The 20,628-nt window shown below is 38.2% G+C and overlaps 1 protein-coding gene, 1 long non-coding RNA gene and 1 pseudogene across 5 annotated transcripts; all 3 read right to left on the reverse strand.

The window, feature by feature from the left end:
* Positions 1-4,555: 4,555 nt before the first annotated feature.
* LOC110687508 lies at positions 4,556-13,620 on the reverse strand. Of its 3 annotated transcripts, none has more exons than XM_021864166.1 (12): positions 12,341-13,611; positions 10,762-10,878; positions 10,476-10,668; positions 10,115-10,281; positions 9,789-9,963; positions 8,967-9,028; positions 8,125-8,206; positions 6,984-7,041; positions 6,652-6,776; positions 5,777-5,857; positions 5,633-5,703; positions 4,556-5,082 (listed from the first exon to the last, which is right to left on the reverse strand). In XM_021864166.1, the coding sequence occupies exons 1-12, from the start codon at positions 12,802-12,804 to the stop codon at positions 4,941-4,943; spliced, it is 1,737 nt and encodes a 578-aa protein (XP_021719858.1). In that variant the 5' UTR covers positions 12,805-13,611; the 3' UTR covers positions 4,556-4,940. The 3 variants fall into 3 exon arrangements, with proteins under 3 accessions (XP_021719858.1, XP_021719860.1, XP_021719859.1); XM_021864168.1 differs by having other exon boundaries at positions 4,608-5,082; positions 10,762-10,891; positions 12,341-12,427; XM_021864167.1 differs by having other exon boundaries at positions 4,949-5,082; positions 5,633-5,695; positions 12,341-13,620.
* Positions 13,621-14,065: 445 nt separating this feature from the next.
* On the reverse strand, positions 14,066-17,863 carry LOC110687509. 2 transcript variants are annotated; one of them, XR_002504447.1, is made up of 6 exons: positions 17,811-17,862; positions 17,019-17,118; positions 16,762-16,889; positions 16,142-16,202; positions 14,682-14,817; positions 14,066-14,450 (listed from the first exon to the last, which is right to left on the reverse strand). It is a non-coding gene; the product is annotated as an uncharacterized LOC110687509 (long non-coding RNA). The 2 variants fall into 2 exon arrangements; XR_002504446.1 differs by having other exon boundaries at positions 17,019-17,863.
* Positions 17,864-18,341: 478 nt separating this feature from the next.
* Positions 18,342-20,181, reverse strand: LOC110687561 (annotated as a pseudogene).
* Between the last annotated feature and the right edge of the window lie 447 nt (positions 20,182-20,628).

A 20,628-nucleotide genomic window follows, 5' to 3' on the forward strand; every position in this document is an offset into this window, starting at 1 on the left:
TCGATATACGCCTCTACATTCCTGCCAATCTGGTTGATAAAAACGGTGTTTATCATGCGCTGGAATGTAGCCGGTGCATTCTTTAACCCAAACGGCATCACCGTATAGCAGAATAACCCCTGATCAGTGACAAAAGCCGTCTTCTCCTGATCTTTCTTCCAGAGAGGTATTTGATGAAAGCCGGAATAAGCATCCATAAAGCTCATTAACGCATGGCCGGCTGTTGAGTCGACTAGGCTGTCAATCTTTGGAAGCGGGTAGCTATCTTTTGGGCATGCTTTGTTCAGATCTGTGTAATCCACACACATCCGCCAAGTACCGTTCGGCTTCTTTACTAGAACGACATTTGCCACCCAATCCGGGTAGTAGCATTGCCTAATGAACCCAGCATCCAACAGCTTTTTGACCTCAGCCGCTGCCGCTTGAGATCTTTCTCCACCATGATCCCTCTTTTTCTGCCTTACCGGCTGCTTTTTGGGATCTACGGCTAGCTTTTGGACAGCAAGATCCGGGCTGACGCCTGGCATCTCTTCCACTTCAAAGGCAAAGATGTCTTTGAATTCCTTCAGCAGCTTGAGCAAACCTTCTCCCAACCGTTCGAAGGCTATCGTCCCGACCTTGACTGTTCTTTCAGGACGGCTGTCATCTAGGATGACATCAAGGCAGTCACCAGCCGGCTGAGGTCGTTGGTCATCTGACCTTTCCCCGGCTAGTGATTGCTATTTCTCCTTTTTGACAGGTGCCAGTTGGTTCGCCTTTCTTTTCATACCGGCTGCCCTTGGAGCCGGGACTGCTGGGTCGCAGCTATCAATATCTATGGGCTCGCCCTGGCCGGCTGCACCCATAGTTGTCTTGACGTCAGAGAGATAGCACTCTCTTGCCGTCTTCTGGTCCCCGCTTAGGGCACCGACTGTACCATCATCTTTTTGAAATTTGACCAACATGAGGGACGGGATGATGACAGCCTTAGATGCGTTGAGGGTAGGACGGCCAAATATCATGTTGTAGGCGGACAGCTCCTCCACAACTAAAAACTTGACTATCATGTGGCGTCCTTGCCCCTTTTCACCCAGCCGGATCGGAAGATCTATGCTTCCGACCGGATGCACTACTCCACCCCCAAAACCGACTAGTGGGTGAGGAGCCTGGTGCATGTTACCGGATGTGTACTTGAGCTTGGTCAAGCACTGATAACTGATTAGGTCAGACGAGCTCCCGGTGTCTATTAGGATCCGGCCAACCTTCTGGTTGGCAACCTTGCATTCGATGACGATGGGGTCATCATGAGGCCGCCTGACCTTGCCCCGGTCCTTTTCAGAAATAAGGACCTCAGGGAAGATGTCTTTCGACGCCTGGCCCTCATCCACTGAGTTGACCAGCTTCCTGATGTTGTCTTTGGTGCCCCGGATGGTGGGACCCCCTCCGGCAAAACCGCCTGCTATGGTGAAGATGGTCTCTTCATCCGTCTCGGAGTTTACTGGGCCGGTTTTTGCCGCCTGCCCTTTCTTGGCCTGGGAATTACCCTTAGCCTTGGGTAGATAGGATTTTAGGGCCCCCTCATCTGCCAGACGGTCCAATAGCTGCCTGAGGCTATAGCAGCCATTGGTGTCGTGGCCAACATCCTCGTGGTATTGGCAATACTTGCTCTTGTCCCGTTTATTCACGGGGCTTTTCATTTCAGCCGGTTTGTCGAGAGACATCCGGTCTTTGATTTCCAGGAGGATGGTGGAGCAATCTTTTGTGAACTCGTATTTGGGGACATACGGTTCTGACTTCCGCCTGATCTTCTGGGCCGGCTGTCCTGATCGGTCAGCTGCCCAGACCCCTTTTCTCTTTTCTTCCTTTCTTGCCGGCTGATGCTGTTGCCGGCTCTCTTTTTTGTCAGACTTTTTATAATCTGACGGCTGCTTGACAGCACAAAGCTCCGTCGCCTGTATATAGGCTTCAGCTTCAATTAACGCCTCTTGGAGGGTAGCAACCCTCTTCCGGACGAGGTCAAACTTAAAGGTCGACCCATCCTTCAGACCTCGAAAGAAGTCTGTATAGGCCACTTCGTCTGATAGTTCTGGAATCTGAATTCTCATCAGATTGAACCGTCTGACGTACGACCGGAGGCCCTCCCGGTCGCCCTGCTGTATTGCCCCTAGGTCGAGGCTAGTCTTTTTGGCAGGAATATTCATTGAGAAATTTGACGTAAACAAGTACGCCAAAGTTCGAAAGCTGTTGATGCAACCGGCTGGTAGGTTACCAAACCACCGCTGGGCTATGCCCTTGAGGGTAGCCGGGAAGCATCGACACCAGACGGCATCATCTAACCCCTGGAGGTACATGAGGTTAGAGTAGGCCATTAGATGGTCTTCTGGGTTGGTGGTGCCATCATAGGCCCCCACCAAAACATTCTTGATCTTAGGCGGCTGTGCCGCCTGAGTTATCTCTGGTGAGAACGCCGTTGGCTGTTCCCCCAAATTTAGCAGGCGCAGCTGCCAATCCGTGGGTTGGAACGGCTGCTGCGCTTGCCCACCGAAAAGACCCGGTGACATGAAAGGGGATCCACCCAACCTATTCGGTGTGCCGAATAGGCCAGGCTGGATCACTTTGGGTCCAGACCGGGCAGAAGCTTCGCCCGTCTGGCTCCTAAGGTTCGTTCCCGTACGCCTGTGTGAGACGTCATGGAAACTGTCCGGGAAGGTCGACGTTGAGGCCGACGCAGACGCCTGACCTCGCTTCTCTTGGAGAAATGTGCGGGCGTCTGAGAATGTTTTCTTGGAGCCATCCGGTTGTACGTGCCGGATGGCCTTTCGCAGCTCCCCTTGAGGAAAACGGAGTCTGCTCGGGCCAAACCTTAGGCCCTCCCCCTCCTTTGCCTTTGGGTGAGGGGTAGGAACTCGTTCTTTGACCGCCTTCTTTCCAGAAGGCTTCTTGGCCGGCTGACCCTTCTTTGGAGTAGCTGACCGGATGAGGCTCTTGATCTCACCCTTGAAACTATTCATGAAAGACATGAGTTCGTTTCTTGTGACGGGGGCTGAGCCCTCCACCGTTTGGGCAATTCCAGCCGGTTGCCCGGCTGGGTTGTTGGGAGCAGCTTGGCTGATTTCCCGTTCTCTTCTATCTTTAGCACGAGGGTGCTTCGTTCTGAAAGACCCATCCGGGGCCACATATGTTTCAATTTCGTCGCCACTTTCATGGTCCGTCTGGACCTCAGGCTCGACCACAGGCCGTTTGCCCTGATTCGGTGACACAGTATCAGAAGTCATCTTAGAAGTACTCTCCCCACAGACGGCGCCAAATGTTTCGGGGTTTTTTGATGTGTCCTGCGGGAGAGTTACAATTCCAAGAATGCCCTTCGACGCCTGTGCCTGCAAAATCACGAAGACTCCTGGGGGTAGGAGCTCCGCCTCAGACGATCAAGTTAGTAAAGATACGGAGGTAGAATGCACGTAATGTGGAAGCTACTTCTCGCGTAATGGGAGAATTCTGCAATTAATATTGCTCGGGGTAAGTGTTTCTCTTTTTGAAGAGTATTCAATGTGAACAACAAATGTTCCCGCCTCCCATTAATGAGGGTCCTTCCACTATTTATAGTGGGGAAGGGATGGTTTCCCTTTTAGGGTTTAGAGGACACGTGTCAGCAGAGGATTGGAGCACTGCTGACCAACGGCTGGATGCCACGTGTCACTAGGCCATTGGGCCACGTGTTTTAGGATATTTTTACCCCAAACAATAGGGGTCAGGGAGACTATTATCATTGTGTACCTTTTCCGATTAAAAAAAATACGGTCACGAACGCATAACTGAAATTGGTACGATACGAACACAATGAAAGAAAACATGAAATTGACACGATTGGGAACCAACTTGAACATGACCTGTTTTGATAAATTGGTCAAATTATGCAATTATCCTTAACTTTATACAACGTATTGCTTATGCCTTATCCTACAATGTATTGCTTATGCCTTATCCTACATTTTAGATTGCTTTAGATAGATTTTGTGAACAACACGAAATGAACACGAGACCAATTATGAACACAACACGAAATGGCTATTTGCCAGCTCTAGGGGCGTTATTGATGAGTATGAGCAATGGAAGTCATATACATAATACAGTACGTAATACTTCTGTTTCGTATACACGATTAGCTCGGAATAAATCTTCAAAAAAGACTTCAACTATAGCGTTCTGTAATCAAAATAGATGCGCTGACAGACTGCACTGCACCTTGCTCAAGCCCCAGGACAGGATGGTAAATGCAAAGTTTGAGTAGAGTTGACAGAAGTTCTACGCATTTGTCCATCATGACCTTCCATAGTTCTATGGATTCTGAATATAAAGCTGGTCCACGGAGTATTAATCGTGCAAAGCACTTTAAGGTGAATCATACGAAGTATCATCTTAAATTTGATTTGAAACTTAAGAATCAGTCTCTCCCTTGTGATATTAAATTTGTCTAGCAAGGCATTCGTTTTTTGTGCATGGTCGTTGCTTTAAAGCTAATACGGAGTAAAATTAATTGATCTTTTCAGAATGATTGATGCCTATTGATCACCGGAGAGAAAGGGAAGGAGAGAAAACAAGATTTAATCACTCAGTATGATATAGTTAAATGTACACAGTATGCTAAGTCAAATGATACTCTAATTTTGTAGTGATTAATGGTACAAAGTTGTCAAGAACAGCAGCCGTATCGGTAAAATGCCCTTAGGCTTCCTACAGATCTGTACACATTTCTAGACAGCAAATTACAAGCTACTGTGGGGAATCCACCTAAATCAAAATCTCACTCGCAAGCTAACGAAAAATATGCCAGTCAGGCAAAATGTAAAACCGACTAATTTTCTTTGAGATCAATTTACATGAAGATCACACCAAAGAAAATGTAACAAATGGTGATCTAAAGCACGGATAGGTGAAAGGGGAGGGTGGACAGGGAGAAGCAATCAGGATTTTTGTTCTTGGCTACTACTTTGAACAGGGTCAGATGCACATCTATCCTCACTTGTCTGAGAAGCAGTGAGCTTTCGTAGAGACCTATATTGCAAGCGAACACTTTCTCCGCTTCCAACAATTTTGAGCAAATACCTGAGTGACACACCAGAACAAATTAACATAAAATGGATGGCATAATGGCTAACTCACCAGCATGTAAGAAATTAACAAAATTTATGATTTAATTACATTACCCAAAAAAAAAACATTATAAATAGAATAGATGTATTTTTCAAAAAAAAAAAAAAAAAGATGTATTTTTCTGTAGGAACATGGTCCTATTTCCTGCCTCAACACATGTTCCCAATCTAAATGGAGTTAAAATTATCAAAGCCCTAAAGAAGTAGAAGGAGATAAGAGGTGGAGCCGACGACTCACTAATTAGCTAAACTTAGGAACTATACTATAAGGTAACTAAGATGTTGTATCTCTTCCTTTTCTTCCAGAGGCTGGCATGCTAAACACAAGACGAAAGATATTCAAAATTATATATTCATGTCCAAGTAGATATTATACTTCAGTTTATCGAGTAAAAGGAGATGATTCTCCCAAAGATTATTACACAAAAACAACAAAGCCTAAGTCCCAAAATGATTTGGGGTCCCAAAGAAAATTATCAATTCCCAAAATTGAGTCAACTCACCATCCATTAAGACACTGAGATGTTATTACAGCTTCTTTTCCAACAAATTTATCTGGTGTTCTCCTGTTCCCCTGCACCATTTACACAAACATTCAGCATATTCATGCCAACCTTGAAGAAAATGGAATCCATTAAACAATTCACCTTTATCACTACTTTCTCATTTACTGAAAATGGATAATGAACCCTTTGCAGCCCACTATCTGGAGTAATATCGCCTTCTTCCTAAAAAATTTGCATGTAAATTAGTGAAAAGGATCCAATAGCTAAGGTGACAAGACCCAAAAAAACAACAACAAACAAAACAGCCCTGCTGCAAAGGTCCACACTCCACAGGTCATAGCTGGACCAACTGTCCAAACAGACCTCAACAACCATGATACTAAGGTAACAGGAAATCAGACATTTCAAAGGTAACAAGACTCAACAAGCTTAGACACGATAGTACTATAGTAGGTCTATTAAAGCTGAGTACATGGAGCAGCCATCTCATTATATTAAACCCCGTACATAATACAATATAGGACAAAAAATAGATACAACAACAACAACAACAACAAAGCCTTAGTCCCAAAATGATTTGGAGAAAAAAAAGATAATTTATGAAATTCTCTTTTAACTCCGAAAGAGAAATTCAACAAAAAAGATAATCCTATTACTCTTTTTATTTTATTTTTTTTTATTTTATTTATTATTAATTTTTTTTTTTTTGTTTTTTTTTTTTTTTTTGAAACAATCCTATTACTCATTTAGTATGTTGTCAGGAACCTTCAGTTGAGCTTAAGTTGCACGAAGTATCTCATTATATTATGCTCGTATATGTATCACTTCAAGCAATTAAACTACACTGGTGACTTAATACATTACACACCCACACGCTCACATACATTAGTACCTTGTTAATAAGATAAAATTTACACAGCCTTCCCAAGCCGAACAGTGATATTGTTTACAATAAATTGTTAAAAAAGACATTCTACAGAAGCAAGTGGTAACAGGAGTACATAATATACCAGTACCTTGTTGATCCTTCTTCCCGAATCTATCTGATCACCAATTTCTTTCCGTCGCTTTCGAAGAGTTGAATTATGGAAGAGTCTTCGATCATCCTCTTGCTTCACAGTTGCAGCTGCAGCTCTTAAAGCTGTATGGGAACCATAAAAAATATTTTAAAAAACAAAACAAAAAAAAAAAAAATAGATAACATGGAAAACAAAAAGGCAGTTAGATCCTCATTGCATAGTACAAAAATTTCAAATAAAGAGAATGGTTGTCGAGTTCCAATTTTACAAAATTAAGAGAGGAAGATAAGCTGCAAGTAAAGATGAATAATCAATTAAAAGAGAATTACCAAGGTTTGGAATCAATGACCGGGTCTCGATTTCTGTATGACACAGCATGCACCTGGACTGTCAGGTAAACAATCAGCAGTCACGAATTCTATTATATAGCATGTCAGAAGTTCTTGTCTGACTCAATAAATAAATCAAATACAAAATTCATGTAAATCTCTGGTAGAATCTCTTCCCTTTCACCATTACATTATCCATATCCTCAAAAGCAACTACAAATAGCAACAACACACAATCATATCAACAAGGAGAGTAATTTACAGCAATTCCAGTGATTGTCTCATTCTTTGCTCTAAGCCTTCAGCTCCTCTTAAAGATAGAAAATCTTAGCCAGTCAGACTAATTTAGTGATTGTTCATAATTCCTCTTAATCATCTTCAGGCATAAATTTAGATAGTGAAAGCTTCACATATCTGGAGGAACATATGAATCCAGCAATGCTCCAAAGGTTATAACTAACATCCCAAGAAAGAGGTTGAGGGTTCAATTTCTATCAGACTTTGCACAAACCTTCAAAACCCCAAAAAGATATTTAAAGGATTATGCCAAAAACCAAGATTGTAAGTGTAATATAGTGATAGGTCATTTTTTTTGCCATTTTTCCTCTTCAAGTAACATTAAAAAAAGAAGCTATTGGCTCTCGCTGGCTTTCACTTAATCTTATACGGCAATGAGGGACTCTTTATTCCTCAAAATCACTTCTAATAAATGTTAAAACTTTACAGATGGAAAAGGTTTTTTTTTAGATGATATACAAGATGTATTAAAGCACAAACAGTACAAAAATCATTCTTTGCATGCACAACTAAAGGACACTGAATTTAAAACCATATAACAGCTTACACCAAGATGAAGGTGAGGTCAAATACCACATATACCAAAACGAGATCAAGGATTACAGAAAAGTTATGTGTTGCAAGCTCCACAAATAAAATGATTTTTAGATGATTGGAAATAGATGCAACAACTATAGAAAATAAAGATAAAAAAAGGTGCAGATAACCACAACTAGATCCAAGGAAGTGACCTATGAATTCTCTCAATAATCATGGTTGCAGAAATAATGAGTGAAATATTTTACCAAGAAGCTGAGAAGAACTGTGGAAAATTATGATCAGAATCAAGAAAAGGTTATCCTACCGCTTCAATAACCTTTCTCAGCATAAGACCCCCAAATGAGTGTCCACAAGAGACGACCATGGCATCTTCAAGAAATACACCACTGCACATCAAAGTAGACCAGTAAAAAACAACTTATATTCATAATCAACCAAGTAGACCAGTAAAAAACAAATTATGTTTATAATCAACCAAGTAGACCAGTAAAAGACAAATTATATTCATAAGTCAATTTTAAAAACTAGATTTAGAAAAAATTTACTTAAAAAAAATGTAGAGGGAAATTAAATTACTCATTGGCAGTAAGGAACTTCAGAGCTTTAATAATATTGTAAAACATCACCATATCCAAGATACTGTAAGCTGCAGTTAGCTTTTACCACTAATGTAGCAGTTTGTTCCCTTCTAATCAAACATCTAACATAGTTATTCTTGCATTGTTATTTAACTCTACACACTGGAGTATTTTGCAATTCTCTTTTTACAAATTATTGAAGATCCAAAATGCAAGTATAACAATAGGATTAAGGCTCCATATTGTAGATTCAGTGCAAACTGTATTTATTTGGGATTTTGCTGCTGTTGTCATTGATTTTATAGTTTAAGTATGCTCAGAACTGATAAACATCAAATCTATAAAAAGTTTGATTCGTTCTCAAAAAAACAGACCGAAAGCTTTACCAAATCAAAGTTATAACAAAGATATTAAAGGTCAAACGACCTGACCCTGAGTTAAAAAAAGTTAAAGCATCTGAGAACACCCAAGTACAGAGCTAGAAAACTGCAGAAAAGTAACAATGAATAAAAAGGTAAAAGAAAAAAAAAATAATAATGAAGCAGAGAGCAAGTACAATAGAACTTACGATAAAGGATCTGAAAGTACACTTCTCAAAGATGGCTCCTTGTTAATATTGTTTTGCTCCACCTGAAATAGCAACTCGCAACACAAGATTACAACTAAGTTAATGGACATAGTGATGAGTCTCCTTAAAAGACTACAGAGTCTGGGAGTATTTATATGAGTATAGTGGTTGATATTGTACCATCCTATGAGCCTATGGAGTTTTGGCTTGGATCCTAATGACAAGTTATATTGCTTAAATTTGATGTTGTTAGTATCTTATGGGAGGGAACAAAATAAACTTGTTGCTCATATTTATTGCTTTAGTAGGTTTTGATTAGTTGATAACGTATTTTATGGGCCTTTTGGTTGTAATTTTTGTTAGCTAATTGAGCTTCTTTGGTTTATTAACTAAGCTACTTAGGCTTATTTTGGACTCCAAGTTGAGTTAGTTTCCTAAACTTAGCTATTTCCTAATCCAAGTTGGAATAGAGAGCAAGACATATTTTAGTAATTAATATAATCGTCGGGTTGCACTTTCAGGGAGGACATAATCTGGACCTAACTTCCGGATATGGACGGATAATATAGCAAGGTCAATTTGTCCAATTATTGAAACTTAAACCATTTCTAGTTTCATAGTTAACAACCAGAACACATATCGGTAATACCAGCTTCAACTCCAATTCTCTTCTAAATGAAATCAAAATGCTTCTTGTTAACATTGCAAACTACCTCCTTCATACATTTGTTGGTCAGCAAAATTACATGGATTTTCTAATTTAGTTACAGACAGATCTTATAACAAAGCTTAAGCCTTAAGCTGGCTGTAGAGATGACTTACATATGTACTGTCACTGTATTTGCACAAGGTATCTTCTTCTGCAGAGAGATCATCCATGAATTGGCTTACAGATATGGGAGCATAACTGTGAGGAATGACATGACCAGCAGCAGTAATGGGCGAACAGTCCAGAATGGCATTGCTCTGCGGCATAAGCCTAAAGGCTAATGAAGTCCTGTAACGGTAGAGAAGTAAGCCTTCTTCTATTCTATACAGAATTCACACCCCACCCCATTCCCCTGACTTCTTTTTTTCTTGGAAACAGGGGTTGACAGTGGATAACCAAGTCCTACATTGCAATACTAATGCAAAATCCGTTTGAGTACCTTCCAACACAACCGGTACTTGAGGAGGTATCAGATGCTGCACGATATGTGGCAGCAGGACGCAGGCCTGCCGTTGCATGACTAAGTGCCTTTCCCGTCAGCAATAAAACAGAACCAGAACCTATCCCACTATCTGCCAGGTACCATCGACCATTTGGATCACAGACCTATGAAGACAAATAGCTGACGGAAATCATTTAAAGACCACAACTTATAGAGCAGGAAAGCAACAAAATCAGCCCACCAACAAGGCGGGAAATCTTAAGCTAAAGCAAGAAAACAAATAAGCTGCACATGCGATTGTAAATATGTAATAATTGAAGGACAACATGCTGGAATCAAAAGATATGGCTGCCCATACCTGCAGGCCAGGAGTATCAGAAGATATCAGAGTTAACAAACCCTTCTCATATTCACCATTGATAGATGGCTTGCCTCCTCCAATAGCCCCTTTTCCATTTTGCATAGGAGAATGGAAATAGGTTGCAACAAGAACAGATGATGATGCCTCGTTAGCAGGTAGCGGGTTATCATCAAGGAGCTGGCTAAAAACACTGTTCAAAACAGATTATCAACTGTTAAGCAAGAGCAGGAACATAAAACTAGGAGTCAAAAGAACAGTGAAAAGAATATTATCAGTAACATACTCGCTGCGCAGACGGAGGTGCCTAGCAATAGCACACAATACAGCACGAGCAGCTTTACCTAGGCATCTAAAAATTTCAGCCATACATGGAGGAGATGAATCACTATCTTCCAAAGCCCTTCAAACAAAAGCTGATGGAGTGTCAATTTCTCATCGATGACTCAGGATAAATATGCACAAAATACATTAAATAAAAAGGCGCGTCCAAGACAATTAATAAGGGTAATCACTCAAAAGTTGCCAAAAAAATTGAACTTCTCAATACACAACATCACGACTTTGAGCTTGGTTCTTAGATTATAAGGAATATCAGCTACTTCAAGCAACCACAACATCACGTCTTTGAGCTTGAAAACATGGATAGTTTAGAATTTAGGATGCCAAGTTGCCAAATACACAGCTATTGTAGCTTCTTGTTGCTAGCTTACAGTTATTTGTTGCACCCAAAAGCAGCTCTATTTTACCAAATTAGCATTGTGGCTTTCCAAATTTCCATATATATGATGGAAAACTGCTGCAATATATTTCCTTTTTGCCCATAGAAATCAACAATTTGGGCCCAGCTCCAGCAGCTTGAACTACTCCTACTAGACATGTAATCCATATACTACGCTGTTCCAACCCAGGAAAACAATAGCTGAATAATGTAGATATGACGATGCCTTTTGAGTCTTATTCACGGCATCAAAAGTCATAATGCATTCTCATCCTAAAAGATTGGACTATGAACATTGTGTCGGAATGGAGAGACCAAACCCAAAGCCAAACCCATGATACTATTAAATGGTGGGGAATAAAAATTTAAGGGCATTAAATGAAGTGGTTGTTTGATTGACAACAAAAGGTGAAAACGGGGAAAGTAGACATTTTTCATGGGAATCAAAGCTTCCCAAAAAAAAGGGAAATAAATCAACAATTTTCCCTTTGATCAATCAAAGTTCATAAGAAATTCGATTTCATTAAATGCCAACTAAACAAGATAAAATTCCTAGTTGCACGAGGGAATTAATTTTCCATGAAATACAACATCCCATAGGAGTTTACTTCCCATGTAAGCCAAACAAGCACTAAGAATACAATCTAACAGGCAAAGTATGCATATAAGGTTGGAAGTTCATTTGAGGTCTCAAACCATTCTTTTCTTCCCTAATCTTCAACAACAGCAATAGGGATACATCATACATTGTAAATCCCGTCGAGAAGATGTAGTAAATCCCGTCAACAACAACAATTCAATTGATTTCCAGATGTACATTGCTTTACCTCTAACTTCATAATAGTCCAAAAGGCTCCTAGTTCTTAGAATCATCCTGCCCTTTTTCTCAATTAAGCTCTCATTTTCCAACCTAATTCCACTATAAATCGAATATCAGCACCAAAATAAATAAAATAAACATACATACATACATCAATCTAATAATCCAATAAATAAAATGAAGTATTAATTCAATCTAAATTAGAGGGAAATATATATATATATATATATATATATATATATATATATATATATATATATATATATATATATATATATATATATATATATATATATACTTTTTAAAGAGCAAAAGCAAAAATACCTTCCAGCCCTATACATGTAAACACCTCTACTTCCTTTCCCAACAGTTCCAGCCCTATTTCTGAAATACAGCCTTGCTGAATCCAACCCACACCTCATGATCGCGGCATCGTTGCTTCCGAGCTCAAGAACCGCGGCATTATGCCTCATTAGGGACCCAGAAAGGGCCTCCACAGCCTTCAGGTAAGTCCCACAAGGCGCCCCATCATATGGGGCAATATCCGAAACCCGAACCCTCGCCAGAATAACATCCGGATGGAAGGAAGAAATGGGAATGGCATGGTCAGCGCGGTGGGAGGACGGAGGAAGGGGTGGAGGCAACGAGGTACGAGGAGATAGAGTTAGCGGCGGAGGTGGCTGACTATGGTGATGATGATGATGATTTTGTAGGTTGCTGTTGTTGTTGTTTGTACTATTATTATTGTTGTTGTTTTGAGAGAGTGACTGAGACATCATCATCACCATTAACAACAACAGCAGCAGCAACAACAACGAAACGAATAATCTGCGAACAACATTTACGGTTCACTCTCATTATTTTAGGTTTTACAGCAATGATTCCGTACAAAAAAAACAAAAAAAAAAAAAAAAACAAACTGGGGAAAATTACAAATGGGTTCAAAATTGAACCATTGAATAAACAAATTTTTGCAATTTTGTGTGATTGTTTTGTAAAATAAGTATGTAATTGATTTGAATTAGCTAGTTTGAAGCAGAAAATTGTTCAAAATTTGGGGGAGATTTTATAAATTTAGGAGGGTTTTTGACAGATTAAGAAAAAATGGTGTGTTGTTGCTCAGTATACGAGGAAGCAAGGAACTGGTGTAGAATACAAGAGGAGAGAGAGTGGAAAGTGGAAAATAGGAGCAATTTTTTGGGTTTTATTTGTCAGAAAGTCTGAATGTTTAAAGCTTCATAAAGTTGTTTTCAAATTACAAGATTCAAGTGTTTGTGTTGCTTTGTTACCAATTGGTTCTTATAGTCAAATCTCATACAAGTAAATTTTTTTTTATATAATTAGACCATATTTATGAACGGGATATATATTTAATTTGCAAAGAATGATACTTTTGATAGAAAGATACGAGTAAATTGATTTCTTTAAAGAAAATGTTTATAGTGTCTGAGCATTAAGTATTTTGGAGAGTTGTGGTTAAAAGTTGTAATAACAACTCTTTTATGGTTCTTATATATAGGTTTTGGTAGTAGTAGTTAGGTTTGAATGCATAGGTCGTAAGTCCATATCCTTTGTGCTTATGGGAGGAAATGAAGACCAAATCATGGAGAAATTTCACTGTAAAACTTAAAAAATAAGAAGTGATGGGAATCATTGCTACAAATTAAGGTTGAGAGTGACAAATTAACACTAAGCTCCCACTTCATTTTTCATATGTTTACAAAATCGAAGTTATCATGTATAGATAGCTTAGAATTGAGATAAATCATGTTATGAAGCAAATCAAATGATCAAAGATTAACATTTTTATTTATATTAATTCTTTCAAAGGCGAGTCACCATGAGTAAAGAATATGCACCGGTTATGAGATAACTTGGAAATTTTTGATATTCTTTGGCCTATTATTATACTATAAATAGTTCAATTTTATTTTTGATATATCCAACCTTGAGGGTTAATTAGTACTTGTATTAAGTATATTTCCTAAATAGTTTTGTAACCCTTTGTATTAGGTTAGAAATTTATGACAAAATCTTATTTTCATAGTATGATTATAATCTGTCCAAAAGATTGATTGTATAAAGGTTCAAGATTTGGTTCCCAAATGAGGGTGAAAATTGAGTGCCATAATGATTAACATGGAATGCTGTAATCCAATAGTTTTTAAACATATTTCAATTGACATTACAAATCCCATATACATGTATATGCTATATGTAACACACTATTAGATCAAAGATTTTGCAGCTAAACAAGGTGAACATGTAACTTCATCATCTCGACCTCGTTTCCTCTGAGAGCTATTTCTTTCCACAAAAAAAGGGTCAATCCAATGCCTGACTTGTAAGTTACAATTCTTACAAAAACTCATTTGTAGATCCATTCATTTGACCGAGCGCCAGATTCATCCATGTCTATGAATATGCTTACAGCCTGCAGCAAAATAAGCAACAGATTCTGCCTTAGTATTCTTTGAATACTAAATTAACTGAGCTTTGTAGATTCATTCATAAGATGACGAAACCATGCTCTTGTCAGCTAATTCTTTGAACATGAAGCCAAGCACTTTTTGTCCACAACCTTTAATTTTACAGCATTAATGTTCAAATGTATATTCATACATTGATGCATTCATAGAGATTGTCCTTGAGTTTATGTTGCTACCTTTCCAATTTGTGGCCGCTCCTTTTGACTTTGCAAGGCTGCTTCGGATATGTGAGACAGCAACCCAACATCTCAAATTGTTTGCCACATCATCGAGCCTCAATATGTACTCTTCTTCAGTTAACGGAAATGATCTCTGAAATAGTAGTACACGGATAAAAATACTTATAAAGCATTTAGATGACTTTGCAAAGTTTATGGACAAGAAAAGGTAACTATAAAGACTATAAATCTATTAAAAGATACTCTAAGCTTCAAGCAAACTAGTGCCATGCCAATCAGCTCTCAAGTCAAAGGTAAAACCGTTGGATATATCCTGTAACTTGGTTCCAGTGTTCTCACTCAGGCATAGAAAGTGAAAAGCTCTAGTATGTTTATCCAATTCAAGCAATATAATAAAAATCTACAGCCAACATATCGTCATACCTGCACAAAAGATTGAAAAAATAGCATAATTGGGAATGATCACATTGTAGAGTGCATTAAAACCAGAGTTTTTTCTGTACATGATTTACAGTTAATCTTGACCCTTATTTAACCCCTCACCTGTAGAAAAGACTGAAAAACATAGCATGATTGGAAATGATCATAATAATATCTAGGAAGAAATTGAATCCATATAATTTTTTGTACATGATTTACTGTTTAGTGTTCATTATGACCTGGGCCTGAAGGACCAGGTAAAAAGATGTCAAGCCTCGATATTTCCATCCATATTCCCTCTGCTTTCCAGATCTATCTAATAATGTATATCATCCTAACCTTCATAACCCCACACTAGGGGGTGGCGGCAGCAGAGGATATGTGCCTTAAGGTTATGAAACACACGTCATTTTTCTGTATCCATCAGCAGTTATATTGTCGGAATTGACATTTCACCTTAAAATAACCTTCTTATAAAATCCAATCAGATTACTCAAATCCAGCTTGCACTTTTCTAACAAACCTCATTTCCTCTCTCTCACAATACAACTAATGCTATACATACATGACATCCTCATTTCTGCAACTTTAATCCTTATGAAAATGATGTAGAGTTCTATAGAATCCCTGATGAGCTTCTACCTTTCCTTTCATCCAACTTTGATAAACATTTAACATAATCTGGTCAATGAAACTATTTAAACTATAACATTCTTGTTGTTGAAAAATCCTCTTGAGGAATTTGTTTACTTCCCATTCTAAATTAACATCACCTCCATCTTCTTTCCATGTTCTCCATAAACCGACCCTTAAGGACAGTAGCATATTCTCCAAAGCTCCAACTTAACAGTTACACTATATACAGAGTAAAACTGCACCTCAATATAAAACTTAACCATATATGTCGCTACAAGACATCACTCTGCAAACTATGACTATAATGGTAAGAAGCTACATTATGAAAGATTGACAACAACAAACAAACAAAAAAAAAAAGTACAACTGCTGCATTGAAAAGTTAAGAAATTTCCACATACCTGCTCCTCCCTATATTTTCCGCATGACATTCATTGCAAGAAGGTTTCTCCCCATAAACTCCTGCAGTAATACAGAAATATAACAATAGAATCTAAAACAACCCAGTTTATATAAACTCAAGAGAAAAAAAAATTGAGTTAACCCAGGGTGTCTAGTCCAACAAGTAGAGACAAGCTGATCACTCAGTCTAAAAGGCGAGGAGCTGGGGAAACTGTAAACTAAACCATGTACAGGTGAATGTGATACAAAAGGTGTTCATCAGCTTGATAAATTTAACTACTAGGAGATATAATTTTCATCAGTGGACAATTAAATTACTCGATGAATGAAAGAATGGTGACATAAAATTACTGTGCTAATCATATCTATACTGAAAACAAGATTCTAATGACCAATTTGAGGCAGGATAATTAAAGATACATGCCCACCTTTGGGAAGAGCATAATAAGTAGTTCAAAGTAGACAAGATACATACAAGAGACAAGAACAAACCCTTCTTATGAAAATGAACAAAAAGGGATCTGCTAAGGAAAGCAAGGTATTTCAATACATAAAAATTGTAATGGATTTTTAAAAAAAATTTAAAGAATCAGTCAAATTAGAATAAGGAAAAAGATACCTTGTTTATGAGTTGCACATCATAGGACCTTCCATAATTGTTTCTTATAATAGCTGCAAGGTCTACCCCACTAAACGTAGAGTCATCCACTCCAATAATTTTTTGTCCCTATAACTGTCTCTACTTGCCTGAAAAGTGAAGCACAAAAGGACATATAATATAGCCATTTTAACAGTATGGATCAAGAAAGGCCACTAAAAGTATATTTAGACATGATTGGCTTTAAGGATGGGATCATAGAAAACAAAGCAGCCTACATAGGTGACATTTCTTTGTAGAGATAAAATGAACGTTGCCTCAGTGCACACACTTTATAGTCCTGATGGCTATCCCCGAATCTCCAATACTCTTGCTGGCCTAACAAAATTTACCCAAAAAAATCATCATCATTCCTTGCAAATTCTACATGGCAATGCAAATGTAAATTTTGTGTTCAGTAATCAGCTTGGAGAGAGTGAGAGCACAGTTATTAACATGCTTGCTAAAATCTGGGAGTCTGTATGACCAATGAGGAATCATTAATAAAATGAGACCGTACATACTGCTGTAAAGAAGGTTACAAAGATCAGAAGTAATTTGGCTATTATTTGTTCGTCTTTCTTCTAGAGTTCTAGATAATTGCATCACTGCATCTATCAGCTTTTCAATAAATCAAAACCTTTTAAACTTATATAATCACGTCTTTTGCTCGTGAACCATCATAAAATATAAAAAAGGATTCTAACTCCCTCTAAAGCATGGAAACACCCGGACCAGAATTGGGTGAATATTTTTTAAGCTGTCTTTTGTCAGTAAACTTAACTTAGCACTAACATTAACAGTAGGATCTCTAATTTTATATTTGGCCCTGCGTGGCATAACTATCTAGGGTGATGCTTCACCTCTCTTTTGTCTTAAACTTGGTCTGTATGATTTACTACTTCCTTATGATAATCTAATTTAGCTGCTCCTTTTCCAAAATAAATAAATAAATAAAATAAAATAAAATAAAATGCAGAAGAGCTTTGAGGGTTTAGGAGAAAGAGCTTTAGTTTGGATAATCAACTTACATGGTAACTTCTCGGCTAATCTGGAACAGCTAGATTCCCCTAAAACTTCTACACGAAAGCTAAAACTTGCCTCAGTAAATTCAACTAATGCAGCTCCAGTGAATGGATCAAAACTTAGTAGATCCATGTGCAATTACATAAAATGGTAACATTGACCCCTTAGCAAAGTAAACACGACTATGTTATCGATCTTAAATGTCATGTCCTGTTGTAACTGTACTATGGCTTAGATTTAGCTAAACGTGAGCTTTAGCTCAGTTAATATTCAAAGGCAGTTCATAAAAGAAACTCACAGGCAGATAGCAAGCAAGCACAACAATTGCATACAAAACGTACAGTTAATCTACTTTGTTTCATATGTTCCAAATCCCAGGCGTTAAGGTTATTTTGCCTACAATCAATTAAAACACATTATATATATATGACTTATAAATAGCCAATTCACAACATTCACTCACGATGTTTGTTTTCTCAGCTCTGTCACAGGCTCACAGCTGATCACATATGATTTAGTCATCGCTTACTCAGTTCTCAAAAACTTTTCAGCAAATCCTTGTCTGTATCACCAATATTTGGATCAGAGAGTAAGCCCACAAATGATGATACAGTGAGATTATCAGCAGCAAACTCTTTGATTCTCATCAACCTGACAAGCTCTAATGCTCTCCTAACATCATTTCCATCTATAAATCCTCTAATAATTATATTAAAGGTGCAATCATCTGGAAAGCATTTATTGTCCTCCATATTCTTTAATAATTCATCGGCTTTAGCTAGGAACCCTTCTTTAAAAAAACCCTTTTATCATTATGGTGTAAGCATGCACATTATGCAGCCTTTTAGTTGTGAGAAAGGAGAAGATGTCCACCACTTCTCTAAGGCGCTTAGCATCACACAAACCATCCATTAGGATACAGTATGTAACAATATCAGGGACGACTCCAGTAATCTTCATTTGCTTCATTGTTGCGATTGCCTCATCTATTTGTCCATTCTTACACATGCCATCAAGCAATGAATTCCAAGTGATTACATTTGGCATAAGTCCGTGAGCTTCCATTTCCTTGAAAAATTGGTGTGCAAGCTTAAGCTGATTGACTTTGCACAAGGCATCTATAAGAGTGTTGTACGTGATAACATTAGGGGTTAATCCTTTTTATATCATCTCCTGGAAGAGACCAAGAGCTCTGTCAATCATTTTAGACTTGCAATATCCATTAATTAAGCTGCTGTAAGTAACAACATTAGGTACACAACCATTGTTGACCATCAAATCCATAAGCTTCATCTCACCACGTAAACAATATCCATCTAACAGAGCTCTGTAAGTGATGATATCGGGAACAAATCCTCTCTCAGTCATGTGAACAAAAATGTCCCGTGCTCCACCAACCTGGCCATCTTTACAATACATGTCAATCAACACGCTGTAGGTCTCAATGTCAGGAGTTATGTTGTTCCCCAACATCTCAGTCAGCATTTCTTGAGCTTCTTTCTGTCGCCCCAAAGTGCACATACCTCGAATTATGGTAGTATAGGTGACAACATTAGGGGAAATTCCCTTGACATTCATCTCCTTGAAAAGGCGGAGAGCCTGAGGTAATAACTGGTCTTTACAGAGGCTATCAATGATGGTGTTATAAATGACAACATCAGGCATACAATGTCCACAAGACTCCATATTTCTAAGGAGTTTGAGAGCATCAACATTTTCACCGGACCAACAAAGACCTTTGAACATAGAACCATAGGTGACTAATGTGGGTTGGTAGCCAAGCTTGACAACTTTATACAACAATCGAACGGCTTTGTCCAGTTGATTAGAATGAATAAAACCATTTATGCGAGTAGTAAAGGTGACAATATTAGGTTGATAACCAAGCTTAAAGGTAAAAGCGAGAAGAGACAACCCAAAATCAACATAGCCTAAGCGACAGTAGCAATTAGCGAGGATGGAAAGGGAATAATCATCTTGACGAACACCCAACAAATGGAGCTGCTTAGAGAGAAAAATGACAGTGGAGAAAGGTGGGTGTGGGTTAATTTTCAACATAGCACTAAATAATATACAGAAATCAATGATAGAAGGAAGAGGGCGAATCAATTTCATATGATCAAAGAGGGAAAGGGGGATTTCAACATTAGTAAACCCTAATTTGGATTGTTGTCTAACAAATTTGAGAAACAATTTGGGATCATCACATTAATCAACATCATAATCATAACGAGTAGCGTAATTTCGGCAAAATAGAAATTGAGAATGGAAATTGGGAAGAAAGGGAGAGAGATGGAGAAGCTTGCATCCGTGAGAACGAAGAAAAGCTTCAGCAAAAATGGCGGATTTGCTCCTCATAATGTCGTAAAATGTCTTGCTGAGCTCAAATTACAAGCCCTTAATAACTTCTTTCAGAAATTACTTTAAAGTAGTTTGAGAACAGAACTTTTACAGGGCTTTTGACATGTTGGAATGGGAATTTGGGGATTATATGATTGGAATGGGAATGGGAGTTGGAAGGTGGGAATACATAAAATATGTCCAATGTCTTGTTTGAAAAGAGATGGGGATAGATGGGAAATAAATTTATACAATTACGAAAACACCTTTGCAAAAACCATTCTATTTTCTATTTCATTAATGACATTTTAGTCAAATCACTATTTGTTTCCAATCTTCTATAACTATACTAAAACAGAGGGTACTACAAAAAATAGCTTCACGTGTCACCTTCACAAGCAAAATTTTCCCGCTCTTTTCCGCTATCCTAATTAAAGCAAATATTCACTAAATAATCTAAGACCTTCTATTTCCTATAAATAT

This window comes from Chenopodium quinoa, unplaced genomic scaffold (genome assembly GCF_001683475.1).
Source record: "Chenopodium quinoa cultivar QQ74 unplaced genomic scaffold, ASM168347v1, whole genome shotgun sequence".
Lineage (NCBI taxonomy): Eukaryota > Viridiplantae > Streptophyta > Magnoliopsida > Caryophyllales > Amaranthaceae > Chenopodium > Chenopodium quinoa.